The following is a 17,901-nucleotide window of genomic DNA, read 5'->3' on the forward strand; positions in this document are numbered from 1 at the left end:
GGCACCAGTTGAGCTTGAACTGAGCAGGCTCTCTCAGGATTTCAGAACTTTTTAGATGATCTTTTTGATGCCTCAGTACCATTGGAGTGTTGGTTGAGGAAGGGAAGGTGCTTTGTCAAGAAGATGATGGCAGAGGAACAAGGATTCTAGGCCCTTCCATCTCAGTGTGGCAGATAACACAGAAGGGGCCATGCTCTGGCTGAAAGTTCTCACCCAAGAGCTGAGGCCTAGACTGTAGTCAACTCCTAGCCCATCCATACTAGGCAGGGAATGGGTCAAACCCTCTGGTGCAGGGAGAGTTGATCATATATATTATATATCCACTATCAAATATCAGATTAGATTCTAGCAAAATGCACTGTCTACTGAATGGGCCAAACATGATTCATTCTTCTTTTGAGGGCTTAGGAAATGAAGTCTTAATAGTTTGTCATCATAAACACATCATATACAAACACAATATTTGTTAGTATTGAAGAGTTTGAACTGACCTGAACCCATAATGACCTCAGCCTCCCAAGACCATCTGACTAGGTTTCTGGATGACTCCTACCCTCAGAAACTTTGGAAAGGCTTTGATTTTATTTGAGTTTGGGGGATTCTGGATTGGCATATATTTAATCTACTTTTGGAAAAAGAAAAACATTGGGATCTTCTACACAATGGGTCCCTTAGGCCATTGATTCCCTGTTAAACAACTGTTTTTGCTTACTCCACTTATTTGAAAAGCTTCTTTGGAATATTTTTGTTTCTCTGGGCACCCTTTGGGCAATGGGATGATCACATAGCCAAGGGTAGTCCACAGGGGCAGGGAGCTGGTGTGTTGGCCAAAATCACCATCTTCCAGTTTTTCTAAATGCTACTGAGCTAGTGTTCCTTTCTTTTCTCTCTCACTGTCTTCCTCCAGGCACAAGAAGAAGAATACCTGCTCATTCTTCAGAAGGACCCGGATCTCTTTTAGTGAGGCCTTCAACTTATGGCAGATCAACATTCATGAACTCGTTCTGCATGTGAAGGGGTTGAGACTGTCCACTTGGGTCTTGGCCCTGCTTTGCTGGCTGTTTTCTGCTCCACATTGAGTAGACTTGCTGACCCTGCCCCTGTCTGCCCTATGGTGGACTGGAAATCTTTTCATTCCCCACTTTCATCATGTCTCCACATCGTGGTCTGCAGTCCCAGGGTCACTGTCCATGGCATCATTGTACTCCACCTTAGGAATCCTCTCATCACACTTCCCTGTCTCAGAGCCCACACACTGTATCCTGGAATGGACTCCTCCATTCCAGGATAAGGAGAAAGCATAGCGGTCTGTGTTACTACTCCCAGTATGTGCCATTGGGCTGTCTCCCCACCTCCATTAGCCCTTAATATTGTCAGGGTGGACCACATATCCCATTGAGGACACGTTTAACTTGTAAAAGGAAGTTCGATTTTGTTGGTGATGAGCACGGTCTCTGCCCTTGCTAGAGAATGGGTTCCTTGCTCTTCCCATATCACACCCCAGAGGTGTTATACCTTAGTGAAGTGTTTTGGCATCTTAGGGCAGACTGTGTTGCAGCCATGAGTTCACTCTGCCCTTTGGTGTTTTATGTCATGTATTGTGTTTCAATAAAAATCCCCTTCAGAGTTGCAGGAATTTTCCATCCTAACTTGCTGCCCCCCAACCCCCCACTAAGTCCAAACACAAGTTGCATCCAGTGTCTGTTTATAGTCCTTGCCAAGGGCTTCTAGTTACATTTCCTTGGCTGCTGCTTCTTCAGGTTTCCCAAGGAGGCTTACGGAAAACAAGGGTGAACCTGGGCTTGGTTTGTGAGGATTTTTATTCTAGGTTGGGAGTGAATCCACAGTGACCATTAACTGAGAATGGACTAGGAAGCTGAGAGTTGATGTGATATTCTGCTTGGCTTCTTTTCCCTATAATCCTTCAACCTTCCATTCAGGGGGCCACTTCCTGTTTCTCATAGTTTCCTTTTACCTTTCAAGACTGAAATCTTGGTCAGAGTAGCTAAGAAGCCCAAGGCCAGGAACTCAGAGTCTCAGCTAAATCCTTGGACTTTGGATCCCCCGAGTTCTCACCTCATTCCCTGTGACCAGGGCACCTTGCCTTGTTTTACTAATTGCTTCCTGACATCCCTTTAGTTCCTCTTTTGATAAACCCTAGTTTGAGGCCTGGAATTCTGCCTCGCCCTCAACTCCCGTGGCAACTGTAGTTTTGCTGCTGAAACCCTGTCACCTTGGACTAGGTTTCCACTCTGAAATCTCTGTGTTACTAGTCTGGACTCCATGCGTCTGCCTTATTGCCTGCTGCCAGCACTGCCCTCCTGCTGCTCTATCGCCTGCTCCTGGTTCTGAGCCATCTCCAAACACCTGCCGTACCTCCTGTGTCTGTGGTCATCAGGCCCCCAAGACCCCAGAATTGGCAGATCTTGCCTCTCTCTGAGCAGCAGTGTTTGTGGATGGAGATTGTATTTGAGTCTCTGATCTTACTTCACCCCATTCACAGGGGCAGAAACCCCTCAAATGTGAGCCTCATTTTATATTCTTTTATTGGTACTACAACAAGCAGATTTTACAGTGACCAGAGACGATTCATAATCCTTTTATTTCCTGAAAGAATAAATTGTTCTTAGTGACCAGTTGGATCCAGCCTGGGATGTGAGAGAATAATTTGCAAGATCTGTTATTAATTGTGAGCATGCATGCTGCATATTATATTTTATGGTGTCTTTTACAGCCACTGAAGTAAATATAAATGTCCTTTCTGTTCAAGGTAATGGTTACTTGCTTTTCACTTTTGGTCTAATGGTTGACTTCCTGCTGCTCTGGGATCTAAAAACCACCAATATGTTGCCAGTGAACCCAGCACCCATAATATTTTTCCAGAGACAGCAGAGAAACAGGGCAGTTGGGGGTATATGGCAGCTCAAAAAGGCAAGAGAAGCCTGACATTTATTGCATGCCTTTCGTGTGTGAGAGGCCATGTAAATGCGGTACATCATTTCATTGTCCCACCTGCTCCATGCCTTATATTGGAAAGGTGGAAAGCAGGGCTCAGATTTTGTAATTTTCACAAGGTCCCATAGCTGGTGAATGGTGTCCCATGCTTTGTTTTCTGTTCTGCAGTGCTATAGATATGGATAACTCTAGCTCCTTGGGTTGTCTTATGTGCCTGAATTGGGTCTCAAAGGTCTGGATTTTTCTGGATTTCAAAGAAAATTAAATTTTCTTGGAGGGGTGGTAATGGTGTTGGATGGGTAAAGGAGACAGAAAGTCTTGGAAAATGCAGACTGAGCCCAGCAGTTATTCCCAGGGCCCTAAGACAGCTAGAACTGCACCACTCTGGTTCTCATCCTGCGTGACTTGGGCTGAAGTGGGTTTATCTTAGCGGACCACTGTCCTGTGGCCCCTGTGTGGTCTGGGTGGACTCATCTCTCTGGAGCCCAGATGCCGTAGGAGACTCTCCTGGTTTCTTGTTTCAGTAGACAGGATGAACAGAAGGTTCAGAAATAGCTCAGGTGAGCTTCTGTGTGGAACGTTCTGTCTTGTAAAACTTGCCATGAGGATTGGCCGTTGATTTGGATTCAGCATTTTCGTATTTCCTATAAAATCCAGCAATTGTTCTTTCAGGAGAGTGACAATGTCTGTCAGGAAGGCACCACCAGCTGACTTTGAGGGGGTATTTTCTCTTGTTAACACTTGGAAACTCCTTATTTAATTTAGCCTGCTTTGATTTGGGCAACATGGCTATTTTTCCCCCTTAATGCATCTCAGGTGAAGGAGAGAGGCATTCTGACTCTGTGACCCATTTGGCCCAGAGCCTCTTGGATATGTGCCCAGGACATAGGAAATATAGATGTATTGGCGTATAGTAAGTGCTCAATAAACACACACTCAGACTTTCAAAATACTTTCTTATTTTCAGGGATGTTGATATCTGTCTATTTCAAAAGCTACACATGCATGTGACTTCTCCTCCATAGGACGCTGCCTTGCTGATTGTCAGGCTCATTTTTGCACAGTGCCTAGTCTGCCCCCAGGGGCTGAGATGGTCAGGAGCAGCATTACAGGCTGCCTACAGCCCTCTTGCCACACCTGCGGGGTCCACAAATGTGAACATTGAATGACAACTCAGAAATGTAAAGTGGCTCCAAGAGGTGCCAAGTGGATCCTCAGGGGCGGGAGTCTGAGGGGCTTTAGAATTGTCTCAGTGTGAGCAAGTGTGAGGAGAATGTTAAAAGGATCTACACTTGGGGCTTGTGTAGTCGTGAGGCGCTAGGAACTACGTTGGTGGCTGGTGACTGGGCAAGTTGCTAAAAGTTGGTTGAACAAAGCCACAGAGGGTGGTGGGATCTGGGAGCTGGGCAGTGGGAGCAGTGGTGTTTATTGGGTCCGATCAGGGGTCCCATATTTAATGAGAGCCCTTGAATGCCAGGTACTGTGTCCCTGTTGCTGCTTACTGTGAGAGACAGTCCCTAGGCCCAAAGTCTGCACCATTTTTTTAATAAAAAACTGGATGTTCAAAAGGCTCTTCTTTTTACCATCTTCCCTCTTTCCCTCCTTTTTTTTCCCCCTCCCTCCTTCCCTTCCTTCCTCCTGTCCTTTCTTTCCTTTCTCTGTCCCTTCTTTCCTTCCTCTTTTCCTCCTCTACCCCTCCCTCTTTCCTTCCTATGAAGCAAAACCTGTTAGGAAGCTGCACAGCCTGGCTTGGTTCTCTCTCATTTTCTACAGGGAAGGACGGGGTCCACTCAGAATTTGAGTAAATGTTAAATGCTGGGCTGTAGCTGCAATGCCCGTTTTCCTGTCATGGATGCCTCCTGGCTGGCTGACCTGGCTTCTCAGCCCCTGCCATCCTCCTGTTCCCCGCTCAGCCAGGTCATCGTGCCTCTAGCCAGCACTGCTGGGGACAGAGAAGGCTCTTTCTGTCCAGCTTTTCCTCTGGCTGAGTAGTTGTAGAGTTCCTCTGATTTTTCTTCCTATTCTTCTTTTTCCCATATGTGAGAGGGAACACCAGGCTCTTAAGATTGCTGAAGTGATAGATATTTCACCTCCCCAAATCCTAGCATTTCAGCCTCTCTTTCTTTATCCTCTCCTCCTGTGCTTTCATTCTAGAGCTGTGCTTCTCAAACTTTCATGTATAAACAAATAGCCTGCAATCTTGTTAAAATGCAGATTCTGACTCAGTGGGTCTGGAGTGGGGCCTGAGATTTTGCATTTCTAAAGAGCTCCCAGGTGCTTCATGGACCACACTTTGGGTAGCAAGGATCGGTGATTCTCAACCACCTGGGAACTTGTTAGGAACTTGCAAATTCTCAGTTCCCAATGCAAACCTACTGAACTACAAACTCAGGGGGTGAGGCCCAGTAATCTGTTTTAACAAGTTCTCCAGGGGATTCTGATGCCTGCTTAAGTTTGAAAGCTACTGGTGTATGGGTCTCAGCTCTAGCTGCACATCAGAATCACCTGGAGAGCTTCAGCTAATTCAGTGCCTGAGCCTCACTCCAGGACTTCATTCAACTCAATTTAAGGTTTGAATGGGGATCAGGCATTTAAAAATTGTTTGGTTATTTATTTATTTGGGAAAATTTTAGATTTACAGTAGAGTTGCAAAGTATATCCTTTATCCAGCTTTCTGTAATGCTGACATCTTATTAAACATCATGGCACATTTATTAATACTGAGAAATTAATATTGGTATAATACGATTAATCAAACCACAGACATTTTTCAGATGTCACCAATTTTCCCATCGAGGATCCCGTGTTGGACTTGGTCATCACTTCTCCTTAGTCTAGTCTGCTCTGTGACCATGTCTCACTCTTAACTTGTCTTTTGTGACTGTGACACTTCTGAAGAATACTGATCGTGTACTTTGTAGAATGTCAGCTTAGGTTTGTCATGATTAGACTTGGATTATAGATTTGGGGGAGAATACTGCAGAAGTGATATGCCCTTTTCATTACATCATACCCAGGAGAAAGTGATGTCAGCATGACTTACAGTTTTTCTTCTTTAAAACTCCCCAGGTCATGCTACTGTCCAGCCAGGGTTGGGACCACTGCTTTAGCCTCACACCCCTTCCCAGATGTCTTCCAGAGATGGAAGAAATGCAGCCTAGAGATTAAAAGAGGCTTCACTATTCCCAAATGCAAACGCTCCCAGGAAATTAAAAAAAAAAAGTGGCTATCTCAAAACAAGGTAGTAAAAACCAGTGGTATATTCTTAGTGTTTACATATACTGCAAATTAACTCTTTGAACATGCACACAAATGTAATGACAAATGAATGTAACATCAGAAGCAGAATTTGAGCCCCTCCCCCCAAAAGATAGGCCTGTCACTAACGATTTAATTTTCCAGGTGTATTAGCAATTCTAGAAGTGGATCTCACCACGAGTGGTGGGTCAGCTGCACCAGCTGATGGGGCAGCTACCCTTGGGGACCTCTGAATTCTGGCCACACCCCCTTCGGGGGAAATCCTTGTGAGGGGAATTAATATTGGCAGAGGTTCATTTTTTCCCCAAGGTAAGTAGGAATGTAAACAAGATTCTGCCTTTCTCACTTCACCCTCCCAAGTGTGCGTGGAGAAATGATTCGACCATAAGGGGTTTTAGGGAGAGAAAAGCCATAAAAACTCAGGATGTTTTAGTGATCTGGTTAACAGTGAGTTTTTGACTTGTAACAGCTTAGGTCCATAACAATTGGATGGCAGGATGTACTAAGAGTAGTCTCTGGTTCTTTCTCTACCTTTGGCCTGTAGCACCTACACTGTACCGGGCAGCGGAGGTCAGGCCTAGCATTTTAGTTCCTTGGCAACTGGGTAGATTGCTTTGGTCTTTGAGCCTCGGCAACCCCTGCTGTGAAATGGCTGTGGTCATTTATCAGGTGCCCTTCTCTAAGGGATGTGGTCGAATGTGAACAGAGAGTGCCAGGAAAAGCAACACTAAAAATGAACAGGTACACGGCATGGAAGTGGACATCTTGTCTGCCTAGCACCTCTTGTAGCTTCAACAGAACCCCCTTTTCTTCAGAGAGAGTCATTCCTACAGGTGTGCTGAACCCTGCATTTCCCACAAGCCGGGGAAGATGAAGGTGGACAAATGGCTTTGACTACAGAGATTGGTTTTAGTATGACACGTGACTTTTAGTTATGGTGTATGATTGTCTTTCTACTGGTTGCTAAGCTCTAGTGGCTATTTTGCCTGCCTTATCATTTGAGTTCCTGGATCTAGCTATTCCTGAATGCCAGATCCGCCCCTGATTTTTCAGTTAGATGAGTCAGTAAACCCTGCCCCCCCCCCCCGGTTTTTAATGTAAACTACTCGGAATTAAGTATCTGGTTTTTAACGGAAAGAGTCCTGATCATTGCGGTTTTTATCTTTAAGAGCATGGGGTCCGTGTTTGAGGAGCAGGGGGAGCCTTGAGGAGAAAAATAGAGATGTCTGTAGGGATAGAAAATAGAGAGATGTCTACAGGCTGGGCATCTTCCCAGAGAGCTGAACAATAGCAAACAATTAAGTTGCAATAAGTTCATATTGTTATTGCTGCTGTTGAGATAATGAGGGCAAGGGCTTAATGATTGGTAGCTTCACATGCTACTTTCTGATCAAAAACAACCCAAAGGCCCGTGTCATTCTGGATGGAGTCCAGTTGTGTGGATATATTTTTTACACTAGATGCCTGTTTTCTAATGACCCATGGACTTCTTGGAAACTGGCTATTTGGCTGAATTAGGCTTAATTTCTCTTATTGATTCTGTTAGCTGCTGTCCACATGGGCCACCCCCAGGGAGCTAGCAGGAGCTGCTTCCTTAATCACAATACTGGTTTGATACAGACATCCCTGGGAGCATTTAAGATGAGGACAGCCCCACACAGGGAATTCCCTTCCTGCCTGAGAGCTAGGCTGCCAGTTCACAGGAACCATGTTTAATCAGGGACAAGTTTGGAGATTGGCTCTGTGTGTGTGTAAGCTTCTCTCTTGGGAAGAGTGAAGTGAGAGCTCATGTGGGGGTTGTGCCACCTTTCTCTGGGTTGTGTACGAGTTTTGAAATTCCTAAGCAACTTTTTCTTGATTTCTAAACAACTTTAAAAATTGTGGTTTTATGTATATACGTATTTCATTTTGACAACTTTTAAGTGTATAATGCAGTGGCAATAATTCCAATTAATTACTACCACCATCCATTACCAAAACTTTTACATCACCGAAAACAGAAACTTTTAAGCAATAATTTAGCATTCCCTGTTCCCCCAATCCCTGGTAATCTCTAATTTACTGTCTCTCTGAATGTGGTTATTCTAGGCATTTCATATAAAGGGACTCATACAATATTTGCCTTTTGTAATGCTTATTTTACTTAGCGTAATGTTTCCAAGGCTTATCCATATTGTAGCATGTATCAGAACTTCATTCCTTTTTATAACTGAATAATATTCCGTAGTCAGGATAACCCACATTTTATTTATCCATTCATCTGCCAGTGGATACTTGGGTGGTCCCGCCTTTTGGCTATGTTGCTGTGAACAATTGGTATACAAGTTTTGTTTGAACACCCGTTTAGTTTTGGTGGGCATATACCTAGGGTTAGAACTGCTGGGTCATGTGGTGATTCTATTTTCAGCTTTTTGAGGAACTGCCAAATTGATTTCCACAGTGGCTGCATCATTTAACATTCCCAGTAGCAATTCATGAGGGTTCCAGTTTCTCCACAGCCTCACCAACACTTGTTATTTTCTGATTTTTTTCATAATAGTCATCCTAATGGGTGTGAAGTGGTATCTGTGATTTTTATTTTCATTTCCCTGATGACTAATGATGTTGAGCATATTTCCTTGTGTTTAATGGACATTTGATATCTTCTTTGAAGAAATGTCTATTCAAGTCCTTTGCCCATTTAAAAATTTTGTTGTTGGTCCCTTTTTTTGTTGAGTTTTAAGAATTCTTTGTATATCTTGAATCTTAAACCCTTCTCACATATGAATTCCTAAGATTTTCACCTATTCTGGAGGCTATCTTTTCATTTTCTTGATAACGTCTTTGATGTATAAAGTTTTAAGTTTTCCCTTCCCCCCAGCAACCTCCTTTTATTATTTACTTATTTTAATTCTTAAATTAATTTTATTTACACACACTCCATATCCACCAAACATACACTTCCCTTCCTTAGTACCCTAGTGCTCTCTAATCTATTTTCTGCCTCTTCTGCTTTGCTATTTCTAGACATCTCTTAGAGGTGACATCATATAATATGTGTCCTTATGTATCTTGCTTAAATTTCACTAAGTATGTTTTCAAGGTGCTTCTACGTTGCAGTATATCTCATAACTTCATTTTTTCTTATGGCTGGATAATATTCCATTGTGTATATTTACCACATTTTGTTTATCCACTGATTTGTGGATGGACACTTGGGTTGCTTCCACCTTTTCCCTACTATGAATGATGCTCCTGTAAGCACTGGTATGTAACTATCTATTTGAGTCTCTGTTTTCACTTTTTTGGGGGGGTCTATACTTAGACGCAGAATTGCTGGATCGTACGGTAATTTTATTTTTAACTTTTTGCAGAACCAGAAGTTTTTTATTTTGATGAGGTCCAGTTCATTTTTCCTTTGATTGGTTCGTGTTTTGGGTGTCAAATCTAAGAACCCATTGCCAAACACAAGGTTCTTCCTGAAGATTTTTTCCCTATGTTTTATTCTAAGGGTTTTCTGGTTTTAGCTCTTATATTTAGCTCATTAATTCACTTTGGGGTCCAATTACATTTCTTTGGGTGTGAATATCCATTTTTCCCAGCACCATTTGTTGGGACACTATTCTTTCTCCATTGAGTGTACTTGGTGCCTTTGTCAAAAAAAAAAATTAGCCATAGATATATGGGTTTATTTCTAGACTCCCAATTCTGTCCCATTGGTCAATATGTCTTTCCTTATTCTAGTACTGTACTGTAGCTATGTAATAAGTTTTGAAGTTGGTATGTGAGAGATTCAATTTTGTTTTCTTTTTTTTTAAGATTGTTTTGGCTGTTTGGGGTCCCTTGCAATTATATGTGGATTTGAGGATAGGAATTTCTGTTTTTGCCAAAAAAAAAGTGCTATTTGATAGGGATTACATTAAGTCTGTGGATTGCTTTGGACAGTATTGGCATCTTAATAGTATTTAGTCATCCAGTCTATGAACACAAGATGTCTTGCCATTTATATTGGTCTTCTTTAATTTCTTTCAGCAATGTTTTGCATATTTCTATGTACAAGTCTTCCTTGGTTAAAAATATGTTTAGATAGTTTATTCTTTAAGATGCTATTGTAAATGAAATTTTCTTGATTTCCTTTTCAGATTGTTCATTGCTAGTGTGTAGAGACACAAGTGATTTTTATGTGTTGATCTTGTACTCTAGACTTTTGCTGAATTAGTTCATTAGTTCTAGTAGCTTTCTTGTGGATTCTTTGGGATTTTCTCTATATGGGATCATGACATCTGCAAATACTTCTTCCTTTAAAATTTGGATGCCTTTTATTTCTTTTTCTTGCCTAATTGTTTTAGAACTTCCATTCTAGAATTGGCTAGAACTTCCTGCACAATGTTGAATGGCACTGGTGAAAATGGGCATGCTTGTCTTGTTCCTGACCTTACGGGGAAAGTTTTTAGTCTTTCACGAGTAAGTATAACATTAGCTGTGGGTTTTTCATATATGCCGTTTATCAGTTGAAGAAGTTTTCTAAGTGTTTTTGTCAAGAAAGGATGCTGGATTTTGTCAAAGACCTTTTCTGCATTGAGATGATTATGTCCCCCCCCCTTCATTCTATTAATGTGGCGTATTACATGGGTTGATTTTCTTATGTTGAGTCATCTTTGCATTCCTGGGCTACTTGGTCGTGGTATATAATCCTTTTACTGTGCTGTTGGAATTGGTTTGCTAGTATTTCATTAAGGATTTTTGCATCTATATTCATAAAGTATACTGGTCTATAATATTCTTTTCTTTGATGTCTTAATCTGGCTTTGGTGTCAGGGTAATGCTGATCTCATAGAATGACTTAGGAAGTTTTCTCTTAATTTTTTTGGAAGAATTTGAGAAGTACTGGTGTTAATTATTTGAATGTTCGGAAGAATAAACCAGTGAAGCCATCTGGTCCTGAACTTTCCTTTGTTAGGAGATTTTTGATTACTGATTCAGTCTCAAGATCCATTGAGATTTTCTATTTCTTCTTGAGTCATTTAGGCAGTTTGTATGTCTCTGGGACTGTCCATTTCATATAGAGTATCTGACTTGTTGATGTACAATTGTTCTTAGTATTCTCTACAGTCTTTTTTTTTTCTTAACATGGGCAGGTACTGAGAAATGAACCCAGGTCTCCAGCATAGCAGGCGAGAATTCTCTTACAGTCTTTTTTATTTCTCTTAAGGTTGTTAATAATGTACCTTCTTTTGTTTTTTAATTGTCTTCTCTTTTTTTCTTTATTAGATTAGCTAACAGTTTGCCAGTTATATTGATCTTTTCAAAGAACCAGCTTTTTGTTTCATTGATTCTCTATTGTTTTTTCATTATCTATTTAATTTATCTCCACGCTCATATTTATTATTTCCTTTTCTCCTAATGTTCAGTTTAGTTTGCTCTTCTTTTTCTAGTTTCTCAAGGTATGAAGTTAGGTTTTTTATTTGAGATCTTATTTAAAAAAAAATTTTGGTAGGCATTTACAACTATAATTTTCCCTCTGAGCTCTCACTCCCCTTGCCTCATCCCATAAGTTTTGGAATGTTGTGTTTTCATTTCATTCATCTTGATGTATTTTCTAATTTCCCTTACCACTTTCTTCTTGAGTCATTGCTATTGTCTTCATGTTCTACATCCCCATTCCTGTTCCTTTGATCTTGCCCCTCACCTTGCCTCTATCTGCTTTTCCATTTATCCAAACCATCTTCTTTCTATATTGATGAGAGGTCTCAAGTCCTGCCTTTTGTAGGGAGCATCCGAAGACCACTCAGGCCCTTGTTTACTGCCTTCTCCTCTCAGTTCTTTCGATACTTCTTTCCATTCCCATAACCACACTCTGTTGTCTATCTGCCTGTGCAGTTCTTTAAGGGTAAGGAACATTTCTTTTACATCCCTTTTGACACCAGCACAGTGGAGGCCATAGTAGGTCTTTCACTGGTCAAATGATCATTTATGTATGCCTTAATTCAAACACGCAGATGTGCGTGCCTTCAATGCCAGGTTATTGGGGAAGTAAGAGGAAAGACACAAGTGAATCACATATGAATCCTGCTATTTGCTTAAACAAATATCATGCAATGGATTGGTTTAAACTATGGGAATTTATTAGCTTAACGGTTTTGAGGCTAAGAGAATTAAGGCATCATCAAGGTGATGTTTTCTCCCCAAACACTGGCATTCTGGTGCTGTGCTGCTGGTAATCCTTGGACCTTAGCTTCTCTGTTGCATAGCAATGCACATGGCAGCCTCTCCTATCTCTTCTTGCTTCCTGTAGCTTTCTTTCTGTCTGTCTGAATTTCATTCTGCTTATAAAGGACTCATCCTGAGGTGGAACACACCTTCATTGAAGTAACCTCATCAACGTTTCCTCCTTATTATGGATTCTCACCCAAAGAAATGGGTGAAATTTAAGAACATATTTTTCTGGGGGCATGTACAGCTCCAAACCACCATATATCTGTCTTTAAGGAGCTTTAGTTTTTGACAAAAAACTGACTTTGAGGACAGGGGCTGTTAATCGTGGAAGCAGTGGTGAGCTTGGCATCAGTGATCTAGGAGGAGAGAAAGGCATTGAGACAACTTTTGGGAAACAGTGGCACCTGTTGGCAGCTCCATCTGGAAGCAATATTTGATGAGACCATCTCTATATTTACTTTTGTGCCCAGTATTTCCCAGAGTTTCATTTTGGTCAAGGGGCCTTCAGCAGTTGGTGCCACCAGTAGTCATCCTGGAAGCTAGGAACATCATTTACTCCTTGTTTTCCTTCATATTATCCCCGTAGATGCTACCTCCTTGTATCTCTTAGATCCACCAACTCTCCTCTGCTTCTCTGTCATCACCCGAGTTCAAATCTGGTCTCCTCATTGGTCTTCTCCCCTCCCATTTCCCCCTCTCTACTGGCTCTTGTTCATTTCACCTAAAACCACTTTGTCTATAATCACATTGCCAAAAAAACTTTTTGCCTATGGATCAATTCTTCCAAATAGCAGTTTACCTAAAATTAAGTATTGAATGTTTTTAGATCTAGTTCACCTTCCTATTATTTTTTTGCCGCTTTTTTTGCATTTCAAGGATTTTCAAAACAATTCATGCAAGAGCATTTGTAACTTAATTTTGTATTTTTAATAAGTATTTATTAAACCTGTAGCTTTTTTTTAAATGCCATTTTATATTCAGATGAATATCTTTTTCTAGGTTACTTACTTTCATTAACTTTAAAGATAACCAATATTTAGTCACTTTTATCTAAAGCTCTTTCCTCAAAACTGTTCCAGTAATAAATATTCAAAATGTTAATTACAATCAATTGTTATGCACTGTGTCATCTTGATCCTTTAACTAAAGGTATATCAATTTCAGATGGAAGATAGTGGGTATTTGAATTTTGTGTGGTGCATATTATTTTATGAATTAGGGTCCTTGAAAATGATGATTCCTAAATGCAAAAAGTGGGGGTTAGGTCATTCTCCACTGCCCATGTTTGCAGTATAGTTTATGTTCAACTCATGTACCCTGAGTGGATGAGTGGTTGAGATTCTGAGATGAGACCTAGTACTGCCATTTGTAGCAAAACAATTTACTCCATAGTTGAGAAGGAGGGAGACATTTACCTTAAATTTCACACAAGGCCAGAAACGGATGGAATGAAATAGACTGGCATGGGCAAGCCTAGTGAGCTTTTGACCCAGAGAAAGTAGATTGGATTTGTCTGTTCCAAAAGATTTGTGGCAAATATCTGGCATGGTGCTGCTACCCTGAACCATAGCCAATGCAGACTCCACAAACTGATCACAATCCCAATTCGAGTTGAATTGAGATATAGCCCTAGAATCTTCTCATTCTGTACACCAGGTCAACTGCTACTGATTGCCCAATTGCTGTATTTGCTCATAAATTAGGATCCTTTCTTTATCTGGATGGTTTGGAGGCCCTCATAAATGAAGGTAGGAGGATGGACTGATTAATCTCTCCACAATGCCAAAATAGTCTTAGCTTTCTGGTGACAGGGAAGAGACATCTTGAGCTCTTGGGTGTAGGTTAATTTAAAGGCATTGAGAATTCCTAGCTTAGAGGAATTCTCTGTCAACTCTGAATAGCTGTTGTTTTCTTTTGCAGGGAGTTTAATCTTCTGGGTTCTGGAAAGCCTAAAGGAGTTATGAGCAAGAGCTCAATCTCCACCCATTGTATTTAGCTTGGAAAACTGCAGTGTGGAGCTGGGGAAGTATCCAGAGACCTGTGGCACTGACCAGCTGGATCACCTAGTACCAGTCTCTCCTTGCCCCACACCCTTTGATTTCCCATTGCAAATTAAGACGTTGGGTTAAATCAGTGGTTCTCAGCGGGAATGGAACGATCCCTCCCTTCTCTCCCTGGGGACTTACAAAAAATATAGAGACATTTTTGGTTATCACAATGATAGGGGGATTACTATAGGCATAGAGTGGGTGGAGGCCAGGGATACCATGATTTCTGATAAGACATTCATGCAGTGAAGATCCCCAAGGCTTCTTTTTAGTTTTAACACTCTATGAGTCTGTGAGTAGAGAGAGGATTCAGATAACATGAATAATGGAAAACATGCAGCAGTAGAAATCACATTCCCAAATTGAGCAGTATCAACCGCTGAGAATGACCACTGACACACAACTGAGGCATTGTCACCAAGTGTTTGATTTTGGACTCCTTGTCCAAATGGAATTCAGGATATGGCTATGTGGCCCTGATAATTGTTTTTTATCATTGGCAAGTGTGAGTTAAGATGATCTAACTCAAATGTGAGCCTTCCTTACATGAAAACTTTACTATAGTTCCTTTCCTTTTATCTATAATCCTTCCTCATGTCCCATTTTCGTGATGTAATTTTAGTGGAATTAAACTTGAGCAGCCCCAAATTATATAATTAGTTACATTCAGCTTCAATTACACTTACTAATTGATCCAAGCCTGCTAGCACAACACTTTCATTACTTGGCACACAATTATTGAGCGCTTACTTTGTACTGGGAATAAAGTAGGAAACAGTCAATTTCTCCTGAACAGGGAAGGGGGGCTGGTGTCAAGAAAGTCCTCTCAGTGACACCTGCTAGTGGTCAGGATTTGTTGGGAGAGGTTAGTAGGTGGGTACGTTCCGCTGGTCTTCCAGGTCACCTGTGTGCATTTGTATGCTGCAAATCTGGGGGATCAGGCAGGCCTGTTTTGGCACCAAATACCACAGGTTGTACTCTAGGTCTCTGGTTTTCTCTGTCAGTGATTCTCAAATAATAATTAGTTTTTTTTTTTAAATTAGTACAATGAACATCTGCCACCCAAGGTACTCTTATCTCTTCACTGGTCTTCTCACTTCTACCTTTCTCTTTCTCAGGGCTCATCCGTCCACCACCTGCAATCTAAGGCCTTTTTACTCCAATCTGTATATACCTGGCATCTTGTTAAATGCAGATTCAGTAGGTCTGGAGTGGGGTTGAATGAATGCATTTTTAACAAGCTCCCAGGTGGTGCTGATGCTGTTGGACTGTGGCCCACCTGTAAGTAGCAAGGTTTTAGGACTCTGAGATTCCCTTTCTTTCAGGTGCTGTCATTCCTTGAGGGAGAAGCCAAAGTGAGGCTATGAAATACCGAGGTTTAGGAGCTTGTACTGTGATGGTTCTCCCAGAATGGGACAGTTACTGTCAAATTGCATTGGCAGTGGCTTCCCTATCCCTCTGGGTTTTTTTTCAGGGGACAGTGCATATTTTCTTAGTTTTCCTAGTTGTAATTGTAGTAGGCAGGTTTTCAAGTGAGTTCAGGTGTGGTAATAAACGTTCCATGTCCCAGAGGTTGGTTAGGCATGTATTCATGTACCGCTTCTTGTCCTCTTAGGGGGAATTGGGAACTACATAAAAAAGGAGAGACAAAGGTGGAGAGGAAATCCCCTAGGGTAGCTAAGGCAGTTGTGTAGACCAACACATATTTATTCACATGTGATCAGCACCATGAATGGAGCACCTGCCTTCGTTGCTCTGTTGTAAGGAACCCTGTGGACCAGAAGTGCCCTGGCATCAGGAAGATCAGCAGGTTTCTTTCCAGGGATATGAGCAGCCCAGTCCAGCAGGGGCTTGAGAGCCCAAGGGCACTCTGGGAACCAGAGCTGGACAAACAGGAAGGGTCATATTCCCAGAGTTCTTAAACCTCAGTCTCCTACCTTCCTTGCCGTTCACCTCTCCTCATCTCCCAGTGAAACCAGGAAATCTAGCTGCCAGGCAGTCAAAAAGAGGAAGGGGGTCTGGCAATTGATTGGGCTGTTTCTCAGAGGAAGGAGGAAGAGCTGTTGTCAGGTCTGTTTTCCTCACAGCCTTAGTCTGATAACAGCTCATCAGACTGAGAATCCAGGGATCCTCGGGACCTCCTTCCCCCCCATGGCCTCCCCCTTCCTGCTCAGACGCTGCAGCACAGATAGAAGTCCTGCTCTTCAGGGGAAGTTCCTTCGGCCTCCGTCTACGCCTCCCTGCCTGGGCTCCCTCAGCTGTACTGCAGAAGATCGCGTTCTGCATCTCCCTCAACTGGCCTGAGGTCAAGAAGGAGGTGGGCTTCCGGGTGGCCGTGGGATCTCTGCCCTTCAGACTCACACCCATTCGAATAGTTGAGGGAGGAGAGGACTCATCACAGTCATTTCTCCCACCTCTTCTCTTGGATGAGGGTCTAAGTTCTGAGAGTTTCTGTAATATCAAGGGATGCAGAGGGGCCACCTTGTCCGAGACGCTGGCCAGCCATACCGGCACCCACTGAGACTCACCAGCCCCTTCAGGTGCCAGGTCAGTTGGAGGCATTGTTTACACTGTAAATCTTTTAACATGTTTGCCTGGATGATGCCCCACAAGGCTTTCAGGGCAGGCAGCGGTGTTAGGACTTCTGTGTGCACGATTCATAGGAACCGCTGTTCCTGAGGCACACGGAGCTCTGAGACCATACACCTCCGCTTCGTGCACATGCCGTGCGACCATTTCTATCCTGCGGTCTTGCCTTTAGTCCAGGGGCGGCTCCACGTCGGAAATGGTCAAGATCTCCTATGACATCACAGCCTTGTGGATGCCTGAGACTTAAAAAAGGAGCAGGGAAGAGGGCATAGGATCTTCTCTGGGATTGAGTGATGTCTTAGCTTTCATTATTTTCACACTGACTATCTCTTCTCCTCCCAGCCAGGAAAATACATGTGAAGCCTTGCTACTCAAACCTGAATAGATATATGTTTGTTGGGGTTGGCTTGGAGGAGGTGGTATCAGGGGAGGAGAAATTCTTGCTGTTATGGTGCTTTCTCCTAAATCTTTATGTAGGGAGCCTATTCCATTTCCTTAAGGAAGATCCAAATAGCTAGCTTTTTGAAAGCGAAAGGCTGTAAGAGACTGTCTCCCCCTTCCCCTCTCCTGTAGTCTCTTCTCTTCCCTGAGGTGATAAACAGAGAAAAGCTGAACGTTGGGGTTGGGTAGATGGAGGTGAAACTGGAAATACTGACAGCAAAATGTCATCCCTTCATAGTGCAGAAATCTTAACCTACCGTAAATATGTAGAGTTTTCCATTTGCTAAGGAATCTACAATGAGATAACTTCTGACTTTTTGGTTCTCTTTTTGTCTTGAGGGATCACCCAACTGCCAAAGGATGCCTCTCCCTGCCTTTTTGCCCTTTTTCTCCCATAGAAGATGCACATTTTGAA

General features: G+C 42.3%; 1 protein-coding gene across 8 annotated transcripts in view; it reads left to right on the forward strand.

Annotated features, from left to right (window-relative positions):
* ADCK1 (aarF domain containing kinase 1) overlaps positions 1 to 17,901 on the forward strand; it is a 179,631-nt gene that overhangs the window by 130,877 nt on the left and 30,853 nt on the right. For 7 of the 8 annotated variants that reach the window (XM_077123207.1, XM_077123209.1, XM_077123213.1 and 4 more), the window contains one exon: positions 908 to 5,130. The exons of the other annotated variant lie outside the window; for it this stretch is intronic. In XM_077123207.1, the coding sequence (XP_076979322.1) occupies positions 908 to 1,079 (172 nt within the window). In that variant the 3' untranslated portion in view covers positions 1,080 to 5,130. Of the gene's footprint in view, positions 1 to 907; positions 5,131 to 17,901 lie in introns of those variants that run through there. 8 annotated transcript variants of the gene reach the window in all.

Source organism: Tamandua tetradactyla, chromosome 12, assembly GCF_023851605.1.
Source record: "Tamandua tetradactyla isolate mTamTet1 chromosome 12, mTamTet1.pri, whole genome shotgun sequence".
Taxonomy (NCBI): domain Eukaryota; kingdom Metazoa; phylum Chordata; class Mammalia; order Pilosa; family Myrmecophagidae; genus Tamandua; species Tamandua tetradactyla.